We start from the raw sequence: 17275 nt of genomic DNA on the forward strand, positions 1-17275 counted from the left end.
AATCTCTACTTTGAAATGAAATGAGTTTTTGTGTGTGAAAAAGTGGAGCTGAAACATGCTGATATATATTTTTTAATTTTTGTTTTTTGTTTTTTTAATTTTTTAAAAACACTCCCAATAATTTTCTCACAAGTGTTATCATACAGTTAAAGGCATTTTCAAGTTATTTATGTATATGATAGATATGCAGACTTTCTAGACATTTAAAGAACACTATCCTTTGTGTTTTTCTTTTCCTTTTGGTTGTGGGAAAGAAGCAGATTTGGGAAGGGGTGCATTTGAAATAAATCAATGCTTACTTCCCCACCTCACCACCCAGTCAAAGCTGATCTTCACTGTGGTAGAATTCAATGATATTGCCATGTTAGTCTGTAGAATCAATATGTAGAGAGAGATCTTGTAGCACCTTTGAGACTAACTGAAAGAAATTGGCAGCATGAGCTTTTGTAGACTTCAGTCTACTTCCTCAGATACATTTGGTGGAGGGGTAGCCAGGCACAGACATATATATGCCATCGTATGTGAGGATGTCAATTCAAATTACAATTCCTTTGTGTATGGAAATGAAGTTGCAGGTCCAGTTTTAACAATGGTCATTAGGAAAGAGTCTTTGTGCATGGCGATGAACTGGCAGATCCAGTTTTGCAATGGTACTAGCCTGTGGTGAGGGGAACAGATGAATGTAGGGCACCCTCAAGAGGATGGGGTCAGATAGTGCGTGTAGTGTGTCAGGAAACCATTATCTTTATTCAATCTATTGCTGAGGGAGTGTAGTCTGTGGATGAATTCCAGTTCTGCTGTTTCTCTTTCCAATCCACCTTTGTAGTTCTTTTGTTCAATGACTGCTGTTCTGAGGTCTGAGATGGAATGCCCAGGGAGATTGAAATATTCTGTCACTGGTTTTTGTGTATTTTCATCTTATCTTCACTGTTTAATACAATGTGTACTGTTGGGTAGATTTATGAGAAGTAATTTACAAATGCCTATATTTTAGTGAAACAATAATTATAAATTATAAAACTGCCTTGAGTTGCCGTTTTGGAGGAAAATGTAAGATATACATATAGTAGTAGTAGTAGTAGTAGTAGAAGAAGAAGGATATCAATAATATATCAGCACTAGAAACAGAGATTCAAAACACACTGCAGAAATAATCCAGTTTGAGACTGCTTTAACTGACCTGGCTAAATGCTGGGGAATTCTGGGACCTGTAGTTTGGTGAGACATTTAGCCTTCTCTGTCAGAGAGCTCTGGTGCCACTACAAACTAAAATTCCCAGGATTCCCTAGTACTGAGCCGGTTAAAGTGGTCTCAAACTGGATCATTTTTGCAATGTCTTTTGGACCAAAGCTGAAAGATCTAAAAGGAGCCATGGTGGTGCAGTGGTTAAACGTTGGTACTGCAGTCACAAAGTTGTAAATGCAATCATAAAGGAGATCTCCAAGGTCCACTCAGCCTTCCATCATTTCATAGGTCAGTAAAATGAGTACCTAGCTTGTTGGGGGTGATTGTCTTACTTCTTAACTGCTAGTTCACTGATAAGTGGTATAGAAATGTACTTGCTATTGCTTCTTTCAGAGATGCTATGTATTTCATCACAGTGTAGCAGAAGGAAGCCAATGTGGCGTAGTGGTTTCAGTGTTCGACTACAACTCTGGAGACCAGGGTTGGAATACCACTTGGCCATGAAACCCACTGGACAACCTTGGGCAAGTCACATGCTCTGGGGCTCAGGGAAAGGTAATGATAAAACCTCCTCTGAATAATCTTGCCAAGAAAATCCCATGATGGGGTCACTTTAGTGGACCATAGCCATAAGTCAGAAACAATTTGAAGACACCCAACAACAACAAGGCCTACATCAATTGCTCTACAGAGAAAACAATTCTGTTGGGCTTTTCTCACCCTCAACTATTTCTGTTAATCTGGTTGTTGTAAGAACTCTGTAACTTTAATACAGAATTCAGTAATACCGGAGGTCTTCCCATGCAGCATGATGCATCATGTGAGCATGATACTAATTCGCTGGTATCTAAGGCAGCTCATAAAAGTTAAAAGATATACACTTTTAAAATTCATATCAGATAAAGAATAATCTGATAATAGAACTAAAACCAGTTAAAATCCGGATCATTAAAATACCACCACACAGTACAGCACATTCTAAATAGCCCTTCAGACAAAGACGTCAAAATTTCCTATCTCTGATATTTCATAGAATCGTAGAGTTGGAAGAGCCCACAAGGACCATCCAGTTCAACCCCCTGCCATGCAGGAAATCTCAATCAAAGCATCCCCAACAGATGGCTATCCAGCCTCTGCTTAAAGACCTCCAAAGAAGGAGACTCCAAAAACACTCCAAGGGAGTGTGTTCCACTATTGAACAGCCTTTACTGCCAGGACGTTCCTCCTAATGTTGAGGTGAAATCTCTTTTCCTGGAGCTTGCATCCATTGTTCTGGGTCCTGTTCTCTGGAGCAGCAGAAAACAAGCTTGCTCCCTCCTCAACATGACATCCCTTCAAATATTTAAACAGGGCTATAATATCACTTCTTAGCCTTCTCTTCCCCAGGCTAAACATCCCCAGCTCCCTAAGTCGTTCCTCATAGGGCTTCATGGTTTCCAGGCCCTTCACCATTTTGGTCTCCCTCCTTTGGACACGCTTCAGTTTCTCAATGTCTTTTCTGAATTGTGGCGCCCAGAACTGGACACAGTATTCCAGGTGGGGCCTGACCAAGCAGAATACAGTGGCACTATTACTTCTCTTGATCTAGACACTATACTTTTATTGATGCAGTCTAAAATTGCATTGGCCCTTTTAGCTGCCGCATCACATTGTTGACTCATGTTCAACTTGTGGTCTACTTGGACTCCTAGATTCCACTCCATTCTTCCCAGAAGCCACCTGGCTCCATCTCTGCCTCTGAGGGGAAAGAAGGTAGGGCAATCTCATCTGCCCTCCACAAAGGAACTCCTCTCTTCCCAGAAGCCACCTGACTCCATCTCTGCCTCTGAGGGGAAAGAAGGCAGGGCCTCCCATCTGCCCTCCACAAAGGAACTCTGCTTCCCCCCCCCCCCCCAGAAGGCACCTGGCTCCATCTCACTCTCCTGCTGGTCCCAGAATTCTCCATAGGAAGAAGGACAAGTATAACCTGTGCTCCCTGGAAGAACTTCCTGCTTGCATCGGACTCGTCCCCAGAAGGACTGAGCTGGCAATATTATTATTGTTTTCGTTATTATTGTTATTGTTGTTGTTGACCTTTAATTGTAAAGCCCTCAAACTCCTTTACCACCTCAGAAAGAGAGCCAGCTACACCTTTTCTCTGTGAACCCCATCCTTCCCATGGCTCGCCACATTTCTCCTAACCTGATCCCCATTCGGCCTCTCCCTGTCTCCCTGCTTCCCTTCCTCTGTTCCCTCTGGAGCTGCCGCTCTGCTGCCCCTAAAGCAACAGCAATCCACGACCTTTTTCTCTCTAAATCCTTTAACCTCCTCGCTCTCACCGAAACCTGGCTCCCAGCCCATGATACTGCTACCTCCGCTGCCCTTTCTTTTGGTGGTCTCTCCTTCACCCACTCTAGCCGCCCTGAGGGCTGAGGAGGAGGGGTTGGTATCTTGCTATCTAACTCCTGCCAGTATCAAGTTCTATCTTTTCCTCCCAGTTATAATTTCTCTTCTTCTGAGTTTCATCCTATTAGACTCTTTTCTCCTCTACAGCTCCGGGTCACAGTTATCTATCACCCTCCTGTATTAGGAGTTTGAGTTCATCTTGCTTATTTCCCATGCTCTGTGCATTAGTGTAGAGACATCACAGACCATGGGTGCCCTTTACTTGCTCCCTGTGCAAGTTATTTTGCCTCCCATTGTTGGGTCCTTGAACTATTTGTCTTGTTTCCTCTATGTCAGTTTGACTATTTTCTCCAGCCCGTTTGCCTTCCTTAATATTGTCTCCCTCCCCCGCGCAACTCAGTTTAAAGCCCTCCTGATCAAATTCTTGAGACCGCTGGCAAAAACATTTCTTCCAACTGGCGTGAGATGCAACCCATCCGTTGCAAGAAGTCCCTCCTCATGGAACCGCAGCCCATGAATGAAGAATCCAAATCGTTCTCGGCAGCACCATCCGCGAAGCCAGTTGTTCACATCTGCTATTTTCCTCTCCCTTCCTGGACCGTGCCCTTCAACTGGCAGAAGAGATGAGATGACAACTTGTGCATCCATTCCTTTCAGCTACCTACCAAATGCCTCGTAATCCCTTCTGATGTTCTGAAGGCTGTGTCTTGCAGTATCATTGGTTCCCACGTGGACCAAAAGGAAGGGGTATTGGTCAGTAGGCATGACCAGTCTTGTCAGCGTCTCTGTCACATCACGGATCTTTGCCCCAGGGAGACAACACACCTCTTGAGACATCGTGTCAGGCCTACAAATCACTGCTTCTGTACCCTTCAGCAAGAAGTCCCCCACTACGACCACACCCCTCCTCCGAGGCTTAGCAGCAACTGTTCCCTCTGGTGGAACTCTCAGGTGCCCCTTCTCTGTCCCTGAAGTCTGTCCATGCTGCTCTTGTTCATCCTCCTTGGTATGGGAAAGAGCTTCGAATAGATTCTCTAGCTGCAAGGTCCCAGAACAATCCCTTCTTGGCCTACTTCTCTGTGTGACATTCCTCCAGCTGTCTGCCTCCTGTGTATGTGAAGTGACCTCCTCTGCCCCAGAAACTTCCTCTGCGTGGTACTCATCCAAGATCGTTAGTTCTGTTCTGTCCAGGAAATCCTCTTGCTCCCTAATATGCTGAAGTGTGGCTACTCTGGACTCCAGCTGCTGCACTTTCTCCTCCAAGAGTGCTACCAACTTGCACTTGGTGCATGTGAAGTTCTCCACATTTGTAGGCAAGAAGGTAAACATCCCACAAGTGTTGCAAGTGACTGCAGCGATTCCGTCAGTGTCCATACTGAAAAGTCTTAAGAAATTACTGAACAGGACTGTGGGCTTCCTCCTAAAAAAAAATCTTCCAGAAAATACCAACGTTAAAGCCCCTGATGTTTCAACAATTTCTGGCAGTGAGCTTAATCAACTCAGCCTGTGTTGTAGTTCTCCTTGGATGAAAAAGAAGAGTCTCCCTCTTCTACCGTCTATACATTTGATTACTATCTATACATTTATTGACATACACACAAGTAAGGGGCTCAACAGACCAACCATTAAGGCTGGCCTGGGGGTGGAGTTGGGGTGTGGCATCCACATTACACATTCCCTGACTCCGCCCCCAGCTGGCATGACACTGTGCGCTGCTCTACACAGCGTGCGGTGTCATGGTGCTCCTGTGGCACTGCGTCTACAATGCACAGCACCAAAAGAAGGGGGGAAAGCCCTGCACTGGTGACTATGGTGCCCTTTCTAGAACACAAAAAGGAGCTCCTTTTTGCGCCACAGAAAGGAGAGACCAATCCGGTGCTAAAAGGGGCTGTCTGTCAAGCCCTATGTCCTCCACATAAAGGGGGGACCTCAGACAATTAAGTAGGAGTCTAAGAAGGCCCAGTAAAATGGGAAACACAATTCAGTAAATTACAATGTCATAAACTGTCATTTTCATTGACCCTCTTAGTGCTACAATGTCCTTGATAAATATAAAATATGTGGGCCAACGTCTTACATCACAAACATAGTTGCAAATATGTACCATCTCTTGTACCTATTTGCAACTCCTCAGAGCTGTTTTAACAGTCAGCAGCTGCACCAAGCAATGGAGATCTGTTCTGTTGGCAATCAGGGTTTTTAAATATGACATATCCAGCCCTTTCTTACCAGTTATTGGTTGTGAAGTGAGGAGCTGTAACAGGAGACCTGCTTCCCATTGTTGCACCATAGATCACTAATGGGAGCGGTGAAGTCCCCACCCCTGGTATCACCTGGTGTGGGGAGGGGCTGCTGGGGAGAGCTACCGTGGGAGGTAGTGACAGACAAGGAGAGTGCTCACCCTTCTCCTTTGCCACGGGGGCAGCCTCCTTTTCAGAACTGAGCCACCACTGTGGCAATGCCTGGGGGTGTGTGTGCTCACCCTTCTCCTTCACCACCACACCCCAGGAGGGAACTGCTGCAGCAGTGAAGCCTGGAGAAGTGGGATCATTCTCCTCCATTTCAGGGTGTGTGTGTCTCCTCTTGAGGAAGGAGCTGATGCTGTGGTGAATCCTGGAGGAGCACACTTGCCTTCTCCTTCACCGCAATGGCAGCCGCCTCCTCAGGAGGGAGCTACTGCCACATTGATGCCAGGAGGGACATGCTCGCTCCTTTTCCACCCCATCGCAGGAGAAAGGCCCAACTTCTGAGCTGTCACTTGTTGTGGGCCACACTCCCCTCACACACACACCCAATGATGCCACTGGGTGGGAGGAAGCTGGAAACATAATAATAATAATAATAATAATAATAATAATAATAATTTGTATACCGCCCTCTGGCAAACCAATCTGGGCGGTTAACAACAGTAAAATATAAAATATGACAATTAAAAACACTTTATCCCTCCCCCCTTTATCCTGCAGTGTCCTGATTTTTAAGAGAATAGACCTCAGTCATTCAGTATTGCTCATCATTAAGTTAGGATGGAGTAAGGGCATTTGCAACTGTAGCAATAATGCCAGGATCATAAATATAAATACCAAACAGTTATGAATGCATACATCTAGCTTACACAGTCATAACTACTTACCAGGATGCCAATCTTGGTTCCTTTGTTGATTTCAGCCAAGTGCATACCTACATTATACAGTTTCCTTACTTCCTTACTTTAACTGCCATGGCTCCATCCTAGAGAATCCTGAGATTTTAAGTTTGGTGAGGTATTTAGAATGTTCTGTGAGAGAGCTCTAGTGCTATAGTTCAGAGTAGTGGGTTTATCACTTTCTCACTCTCATTTACCTCATGACAGTGGCTGCAGCAGTTAGAGATCCTGATTAAGAAGCAAAGACATCAATGGCTTGGAGAAACCATCTAGCGCTTTATTATAGGAACTCCATTCTAAGATAGGAAAGTTATTCAGGGTGCTAATCGAATCTATCTTCATTCTATGAAAGATCTGAGAGAGAACTGGTGGGAAGAGAAGAGGTAGAAAAGCATCCCTAACAGTTTACATTAAGGAGGGGTTGGGATCGGTAGACAAAGAAGGAGAACTCTTTGGGTCATTCAGACTATCTAACCCTATTACTACTGCCTGCTCTGACGCATTTTCTACTCTTCAATGCTATACATTGTCACATGTCTAACACCTCAAGGGGTTGTTGTGAGCATAAAATGGGGTCAGGCATGGGCATGTCATTTCTTGAGCTCCTTTAAGGAAAATTGGGAGATGAGTGAGGGAGAGAATTTGAGGCACAGCACTAACTTTATTACACAAGAATGACATTGGTCAGTACCAAAGATATGTAGCAAATTATATATAATGTAATCATATCATATTACTAGTGTAATGATCAATATAAACTAATATTACAATAATAATATGAGTAACATTATACATAATTTGCTACATAATTGTGAGTTTCAGACAATTGTTATACTAGGATTGTTATTGTTAATATATTTATTGTTGTGTTGCCTTCTTGTTGCTTACCATAGTTCATCAGTACCAAACATAAACAAGAAGATGGGATTTATTTATTTTTTAAAAGCAGATTGCCTTCTAGGTCATTCATCATGAATGATACTCACAAGAAAGAGTCATATATATTTTAAAAGTCTCTTTAACTGGCAACTTTGTGTTTATTACTTGAAAAACTAACACAGCCATCTACTTAGCCATGTATACTCAATTCCCACTCATTCCAACTGGAACACTTGTGAGGGGTTTGTTAACTGTGTCCAGAATTGCAGGAAATGCACATAATTCCTTGTAGTTTACTGTGCTGAAATACACAAAGGACAGATAAATCCTATCAGCATGGATTCCAAGTCATCCTTAATTAGTCTAAATGTCCTTGCTTTGGTGGGCTTTCTGTCAGACCCTTATTGTTACTTGAACATAGATTATTTTCTTTGCAGTATAATGTGGTGTAATATTTAGAGCATTTGAGAGCATGTTGAGCAAAATGAATGCATACAGAGTATCTACGCATAAATGTAAATGTATTCATAATCAAGAGCAGAATATTTTTCTATGGCATTTATCAAAGCAAATGTCCTTATATAGGTATTACTATAAAATGATGAGAGTGTTTAAAACAAATAGGGACAATCTCATGTTTATATTCAAGATATTTTCAGTTGTACCATGGAACCTAAACTGTTCTGTAATTAAAAAAAAAAAAAAAGCCCCAAAAGAAAACAACAGCAGAAAAGAATAGCAATGACATTTAAAAGACATTTTAAAATGCTGCTAGTTTTCAACAAGCAGCTTTCCCACCTCTTGCATTTTGACAAACTAACTTTGCAGGATGGTACAAAGAGATGGCACCAAGCATAAAAAACAGAGAAATTATGAGATCAGTTGCATATGAATATCTACTGAATTTAGAACCACACATATAGATGCCTCTCTGTAGTGGTGATGTGTAAATTCTCCTTTAGCTTTCCTCAATTTGCACTCAGTTTTCATGATTTTTTTTTTGAGTGCTTGTATTTAATCTCTAATCTTTTTGACTTAATGCAGAAGGATGGGCCCAGACTATTTGAAAGAACCTATCTCCCTGTTTGATCCGATCTGAATTTTAAAATCTTAAGGGAAAGGCTTTCTCTTGATTTTACCACCATCACAGGACAGTTTGGTGAGGACATGGGAGAGAGCCTTCTTGATGGCTGCTCCTATGGTGTTGAATTCCCTCCCATGGTAGATTTAGTCATTCTCCCTTTTTAGATTGTATGCTACTGGCAGGTTATATACTATTTTGATGATGCCTGTAAAGTACCATGTAAATTTATGGTTCTATATAAATAAACATCCTCATCATCATCATATTTATTTATATCCAACTCTTTCTCCAAAACTGGGACTCAGAGCAGCTTACAAGATTAAAAACAATACAATTAAAAACATAGAAAAATGTTACATTAAACCAGAATTAAATCATTACAATATTAAAACAGATTGCATAAAAGAATAAAAGATAGTTTAAAAAGTTAAAGGTGTTTAAAATAATTTAAAAGAATACAACAGCCAGCCCGTTCTTTAAAAATCTTCTGCTTTAAAAGCTTGTCTGAACAGGTAGGTCTTCGCTTGCCGGTGGAAGGCCAATAAGGAGGGAGCTATTCTGGTCTCCCTGGGCAGAGTTTCACAGTCTAGGGCAGTGGTTTCCAATCTGTGGGCTGCGTCCCTTTGGGGGTCAAATGACCCTTTCACATGGGTCGCCAGGTTGGGCTCACCCCTCCTCTTCCTCCTTCTCCTCCAGCCCACCTCCTCCTCCTTCACCTCCAGGGCAGCAAGGCCTCCCCTGGCCTGCCGTTACCACCACCTCAATTGCGTGGGGCTTCAGCCTTGCATGGCACAGCTGCAGCTGGAAGTCCCACCCCTTCCCGGACTCCCAGCCAATCAGGGAGCCTGTCGGCCAGAAGAAGTAGCGGGGCTTCCAATCACAAGGGGGTCGCAGCCAGAAAAAGGTTGGGAACCACTGGTCTAGGGGCAGCCACAGAAAAGGCCCTCTCTCGTGCCCCATCAACTGTGCTTGTGATGGTGGTGGGGCAGAAAGTCATTGCAGTGAATTTTCAAGTCCTTTGAAACAACAACAACAAATATGGAAGGACAGTAAGGCGGGAGCCAGTCTGACCCCACTTGGAACAGGGTTTTAGAGCTTGGAGAGCACTGAACAGATACACTTTTGGGTTCTCACCAGACTTATCTGTGACTGTGATGGAACCAAAACAAGAGCCTGCCCTAAATACTTTTGGGATAGGGCTGGATCAAATGGGAGAATACAGTCCTTCAGGTAGTCTAAACCTTAGCCATAGTAAACTATTAGTATAGTAAACAATAGTAAAGTGTTAGCAGTAAACCATCAAATTAATTCCATGGAACCTGAATTAAAGATGATGATAAAAAACAGGTCAAGCAGCAATGTTGATTATTCATTTATTCCTTGCAAGAATGCTGGTAGTGCTGTGTGGAACTACAAAGAGAGAATAACAGTAAAGTGGGATGGCAAGAACAGATGGGATAAGTTGGCTGAAAGATGACAGTCATAAGAACATATTCTTTCCATATCAGTAGTTTATTACAGCTCAGTTTCAGGCTAACTGAAGGACACATTACTATTTAAGTGTGGAACTTAACATTACATACTTTCACTAATTGTTCTGAAAATGTGCAGGTTTGTAACTTAGGCCCATTACAGACGGGCCTTTGCTCTGCCCCTAGTACGTACTAGGGGTTGGCCAAGGATGCAGCATCCAATCCCCCAGTACGTACTGGGGATGTAAAAATTGTGGCGCCCTATACACATGGGCGCCGCCATTTTGATGTGATGGACGCTTAACGTACGCATGTTGCACCGCAGTTGTGACACCACAAGTGCACCATTGGCGCTTTGCGGCATCACAACTGCACCGCAAGAAGAACTCACTTTTTGCAGGTTCTTTTTGCTGTGCAGGGGAGCCACGTGGTTTGTCCGCTGCAGCTCCCTCACGCAGCATCAGGCGCCAGCAGAGTGCCCTTTTTGGGTGCTCTGTAAAGCACCTTAGAGAGCCATCTTCATGGTACCTATACTTTTCACAACAGTGGTCCATAAAGAACTTCAAGTAATAAACACATCCTATCACTAGAAGCATAAACTTTCAGATTTCCACATTTCAGTTCTGCATTTGGGCCCAAAAAAGAAGTGGGCTGGCTCCAAATTGGTCAAGGTAGAAGTGGGCCATTTTCTGTAGAGCTGGGGGAAAAGTCCAAACTAATTCTAGCTGTCAGTGTACTTCTCTAAAATACAAATATTATTATATTAACAAGTTCTCATTTGCTCAACTGTTTCATTGTCATAATTTGTTTATTACTTACTGCTAGCTTTATGAAGTATACAGTTCCAGGGAAAAGTTGTTGGACTGTATAGTCCCGAAAGAGATATGAAGAATTATAGATTACATTCCAAGAGGAATCATTTGTGTCATCACTGTTAATATACAGAATATAGCCAAGTAAATTTCCATTTACTTCTTCTGGTGCTTTCCACCTAAAATAAAAGAAACACATAATTGCAGACAAAAACATGTCACATAGTAATTAAAAGAAAAGAACCCTTGTAGAAGCAACTTTAAGGGTGAAAAATAATATGGCTTGGTATAATGGTATGAGTGTTAAAACTATGATACTGGGAGACCAGAGTTCAAATGCCTGCTCAGCCACAGAAACTCACAACCTTGGGCAAGTCATACTCTCTCAGCCTCAGAGGAAGACCAATCCTAAATAAATCTTGCCAAGAAAGCCCCATGATAGGGTTGCTCAGGATTGCCCCATAAATCAGGAATGACTTGAAGGCACATAACAACAACAACAACAACAACAACAACAGAGTCTAAAGGAAATATTGAAGTAATATGTGAAATAAACAACATGTCAACACTCACGGAATGTAATGAACAAAATCCACGGAAATTAGTCAGATTTAAGACAGCTGTGACTAAGAAGTTCTACTTGTGTTATTAGTGAGTATACTCTAGGTAGAATTAGAGGTGAAAAGAATGTTCAAATACTTGTGGAAAAGAAATGAAAAAAGGGCCTCTCAAGTGCAGGAAACACTGATGAGGAGAATGCTGCTCATCATTTTTTGTCCTCCCTCTAGTCCTTGAATACACCTGAGGACTACACTCCTACCACACATTGAAGGCTGTCAGGCAGGCACAGGACAATGGAGGCATTCACAGGACCTGTCAGAGGTCCTGGAGGATGGCATCATAATTGTGCACTGGCTGTCAGAATCTAACTACTGGTGCTCTTCCTTTTCTTCCACCCTCCTGTTGGCCACAAGTATAACCTAAATGTTGTTGTGTGCCTTCAAGTCATTTCCAACTTACAGCAACCCTAAGGTGAACCCATCATGGAGTTTTCTTGGCAAAATTTGTTCAGAGAGGTTTGTCATTGCGCTGCTCTGAGACTGAGAGCATGTGACTTGCCCAAGGTCACTCAGTGAGTTTCTTGGCCAATCTGTGACTATTTCCATTGAGTTTGGGAAAACAACAGTTCAAAAATTCTGCATAGTATGCCATGTTGTTATTATTTTTTGTAGCCCCTGTGGATATAGGCATACATGTTGAAGGGGGAAAAATGGTGACAGATGTCAATTCTGTTAGCACATGGGCTAAAATAATTTGAAACAGGCAGCACATGACCACAGTGGCTAGGGCCATTTAAACCAGCTTGTCTTTACGATGGAGGACTTGTCCTGATTCCAAGTTGGATTAAATGGATCACGTGGTTTTAGAGGAACTAAACTGAAACAATAATAATCTATGTTGGGGCTGGAATGGAGCTCTGGTGAAGATTCACCTTTCCCCTATTATTACTGAGTTCTGACTGGCAGGAGGTGTTCAGAAGGTCATGCCTATCACTAGGTTGTGAAACTCTTTTTTTCTCAAAATTGCAAGATTTTTGTACTAAAAAAAGGTCATGAATGGAATCTTCAGAAACCAGCAAAAACTTTCACTTTGGGAGATTTTCATTGGGAGTCTAGGTATTGCACATGTTTTAATTCATTGTCCAACATTCCGGCATCCTTTTACCATACACAATTACAGATTTCACTTTAAATGGCATGGTTTCATCCTATGGAATCCTGGGATTTGAAGTTTGAGGAAGGCCATTTAGAATTCTCAGCTAGAGAGCTCTAGTGCCCCATCTAAGCCACAAATCCACATGATGTAGCCTTGGCAGTAAAAGTGTGAAGTTGAATGTGTAAGGACCCTTGGTCTTGATCACCTTTCTGTGTAATTACTTTCTTTTCTTTTTGAAAAAAGTCATTTTACATGTAGGTGGGCACTTAATATCATGTCTACTTCAAACTTCATTTATGAATATTGTTAAGACCCAGACTGCTTCCAGACATGAGGGCCTTCTCAGTGGCTGTACTCAAACTGTGGAACTCTGATCCAAGAGCTCTAATCCAAGCTCAGTTGGCCTTATTCAGAAAGCTATAAATGCATGCTGTATTTCTTAATTTTTAACTCTTATTATGTTAATTTATGTACTTTGTAACCAGTGTTTAATTTAAATATGTATTAATATGAAACTTGATTAATTTTGTTTTAATATTATAATTTATTATGCTTTAATTTGCTCTAGTTTTTAAATGCACTATGTGCAGTGCCTTGGGTCACAGTGCTGAGAGAAAGTTGAGCTATAGATCAAATAAATAAATAAACACAGCTAGCCTGTCCCAGCTGTAGGCTTGCCATCTGTGGATTTGAGCATCCATGGATGGCCCCGCCCCATTCTCTCAAATGATGGTGTGTGCATGCAGCCATGCCAGTGTGGCCACATGCACAGTGTGCCACCATTAAAAACAAAGGGTATTAGTTTTGGTATCCATGGCTAGGTCCAGAATTGAACCCCTATGAATACAAAGGGCTGACTGTACATAAAAGGTAAAAGTAAAGGTATTCCCTGTTGACAAGGTTGTCAAATCATGCCTGACTATAGGGGGCAGTGCTCATCTCCGTTACTAAGCCAAAGAGCCAACATTATCAGAGACTACTCTGTGATTATGTGGCCAGCATGTTTGCACAGAATGCTGCTTACCTTCCCACCAAAGTGGTACCTATTTACCTATTTGCATTTGAATACTTTCAAACTGCTAGGTTGGCACAGCACAGAACAAATAAATAAATCAGTCACATTTGGGGATCCTGGCAAAGTTCTTCTTGTGATCCTCTGAAATCTGGACACACCACACGATTATATCACTGTATTTCATTTTAATTACCACAACAACATCCTATGAAATCCTGGGGCTTCTAGTTTGCTGAAGCACTTGAGATCTTTAGCTAGGATTCTAAATATCCTTTCCTAAACTGTAAATCCCAGGAGTCCATAGGATGGAGCAATGACAGTTAAAATAAAATCATAAATATAATCATAATGTTATAATTGTTTAGTATATACAATCCTGATCATTCCTGAAAACCGGGAGGAAAATAACTCCAGTACTCGAAAAAGAAAACTGGAGAAATGGGGGGAAAGGTATTTTTTCCCCGACTAGTGAAATAGAAAAAAAAGTACTTAACTGTGCATATATTGTTTTAGAATCCAAAACCGTCAGGATTGGTGCATCCACATGACTTGGTGGCAGCTGTGCTGTAAGCAAGATGACTTGGGAACTGTTTGTACAGCCAACAATAGTGCAGGCAGTGATTAGAAACTGGTATGCTGTAAAAACTCTTAAACCTATACATGTACATATAAGAAAGGAAAAAGATATGGCCCTTTTAATTTTTGCTTTTGGATTTCATAAAAGATTATATTCAAAAACACTGAAAAGAAAAATATTTGACTGCTGCATCTCCATGCATTTTTTGAACATCAAGACACTGTACACATTTAACATATATTAACCATATATTAATTTGTCTTTTTCAAGCGAATGTATACATATATTATAACAAATCCACATACATAGACATTTCCTTTTTATTTTATTAATTTTTATTAGAATTTATACATATACATAGACATTTCCAAAGGATTATTCAGTAACCTTTCTAGCCCAAAGAGATTCCTCAATTATTACAAATAAATTTTATGACATTTTTTAATGATGTCTCACATGTGAAATCTACTTCAAGTTACAAAAATAGTGATGCATGTTAGGCTACGTCTACTACTGGTACTCTTTTAAAATTGTTTCCCTTTCTTTTCTTAGAATCAGTTGTGTTTGTCCTGAATGTGTGTTTCTTTGGCCCTTGACAGACGGGCCCTTTAGCACATCCTGGATATGTGCTAGGGTTGCCTCGGAGCATCCTTTACAGACACCCTGCAACCCTAGCACATAACTGGGGTGTGATAATGGCGGTGCCCTGTGTACATGGGGGCCGCCATTATGATGTCGTGGCCGCGCTGCAGCCAAACGGTGCAGTGAGGGCGTGACTTGCTCGCGCCACTGCAGGGCGCTTGTGGTGCCCTTTCAGCGGCTCTGGAATGGAGCTCCTTCCTGGGGAGTGCCTCGTTCCCGCAGCCACCAAATGGCTGCGGGAACGAAGCCGGGGGGAAAGGGGCCAAGTGACCCCTTTCTCTCCCAGCAGCGGCTCCCTGGGGTGTCCTGGGGCATGAAGCCCCAAGGACACCCCTTTCCAGGCCAGGCGGAAGCAGCATTTTACCGCTTCCCCAAGGCCTGGAAAAGCGGCAGATCAGACCCTCCGGGGCTGCCACTGTGGCTGCTCAGGCCCCGATACAGTAGGGATTGCGGCGCCTGCAAGCCGCCCCCAAGGGGTGGTCTGTATCCTGCCAAACTTTCCAAACAATGGGCTCTGGGGCTCCATTCCTTTATAAATCCACAATACCATTTAAGTTTTAGTGAAAGTAAAGGAGGAGAATGAAGAACTGTGAGATATGAGTGTGAAGTACTTGGATACTGAATCATACTATTGTCTCAACTAGCCCAGTACCATCAGTTCTCACTGGTAGTAGCTCTCCAGGATTTTGCACAGGCTTATCTCCTAGACCTACCTTTAGATTCCTGTTATGCCCTGCTAGTTTCCCATTGAAAGACTAATCAGGCCAAACCCCACTTAGATTCTGAAATTTAAAATGAACAGATGTACTATGATGATTCTTGTAATTAAAACTGATTCTTCCTGGTATGGAGATAGTGTCAAAATTGCTTCGCACACAAAAAAGACATATCAAGCTCTATCACAATGGTTTCTTCCCAGATGCAGGATCGTCCTGTAATTTGAATTTGCCAACTATACCAGCCTCTGCAAGGATATGCACCTGCTTTACATGTATTACACATTTGCAGGAGTGGTTCTGGAATGTTTCCATGTTTCTTCATATATTTAATTATGTCTTTCAAACATAGCATGGTAAGTTACCACAAGGAGGGAGGGAGAGAAGTCACCATGTTAGAAGACACCAAACTGAATTTTAGTTGGCAGCGAACAACAGAAATTGAGCATTTAAATCAAACCAGCATCAATTACTTGCCGCATCTGATCTGATTTGTACTGCTTGTCTGAAATTGACCTATTCAAGTGCTTCATAATGGATCAATTGTTTCAACAGATTCAGGTAGAAACATAAATCTACATCCTGGGCACTCCCCTAAAACTCTAAGGTTACTGCTTGTCAAACCCTCCTGATTGCGGCATCTTGTTTTCCATTTGCTTGATTGGGTTATTTGCATAAGAGCAAATGTAGGCAGTTGTGGACATGAAAAACAGATCACTCTAAGAAGCATTAGAAATAGATCCACAAGAATTATCCCTAGATATTTTAAAAGGAAATGCACCCCAGTGTATGAAAACCTTGCCCATTAATGTCAAACAATATGGATCACAAATTATATGCTGTTTTGCAATTGATTTCATGCATTTGTTGAAGGGATTTCATTGATCTCAATTTACAACATGAACCAATAAGCAAGGAATGATTTCCCTTTAAGTCTTCACAGAAATTGAATGTTTTTATTGTGTTATTACTCTCACATTAGTAAATTAAAAGCCAGCTATTGCCCCCTTTTAATCTATACAATGCTATATGTCTCATCGGGATTTAAAGTGATGTCTCTCATTTATGTATGCAACAGCACACTCCTAGCTACCATAAGTCTTCTATCCTGAAATTTTTACACTTTCTTCAATGGTTTTTTCTCTCTACCCACATTCTGTATGCATGTATTCTTTTGCTACTTCTTTTTCTTATGCCCACCTTCAATCTTTACTCTGTAAAGCATGGCAGTTTTTATACTTTCCTTAGTGTAAAGTCTGTGAAATGTTCTGGTTGTTAGACATGCAAATAGGACTCAGATGTGGGTGGTAATTGGCTTAATGGCTGCTGTTATTATGAAGGTATTGATAGTTCCCCCAAGCAAGTCATAGCAATAATGTCTCTCAGTGCATTTTATAAGGAGAACAAGAACATATGTGGGTTGAAAGCTTTCTACTACAAGAAGGACTGCAAGTTCCCTGACAACATTGTATTACTGTTTGAAAACAATACCTTTCCTGACCATGCTGCCAAAATAGTTTGGGAGGAACTCACATCATTACTTCAACATTAAAGTGAGTGATGGTTCCCCAACAATGTTGTTACCGGTTTTCATTGTTCTTTCAATAGCGCTTCCCCAATCCCAAGTTACAGTATTTCAATCAATAG

The 17275-nt window shown here is 41.8% G+C and overlaps 1 protein-coding gene across 1 annotated transcript in view; it reads right to left on the reverse strand.

The window, feature by feature from the left end:
• The window catches only part of USH2A (usherin), a 665032-nt gene that overhangs the window by 314233 nt on the left and 333524 nt on the right, over positions 1–17275 (reverse strand). The window contains exons 32-33 of the mRNA XM_089528326.1: positions 14188–14347; positions 10970–11141 (exon numbers count right to left, since the gene is read on the reverse strand). Coding sequence (XP_089384452.1) covers positions 10970–11141; positions 14188–14347 — 332 coding nt within the window. The remainder of the gene's footprint in view (positions 1–10969; positions 11142–14187; positions 14348–17275) is intronic.

This window comes from Sceloporus occidentalis, unplaced genomic scaffold, assembly GCF_023333645.1.
Source record: "Sceloporus occidentalis isolate IW3139 unplaced genomic scaffold, rSceOcc1.0.p SCAF_6, whole genome shotgun sequence".
NCBI lineage: Eukaryota > Metazoa > Chordata > Lepidosauria > Squamata > Phrynosomatidae > Sceloporus > Sceloporus occidentalis.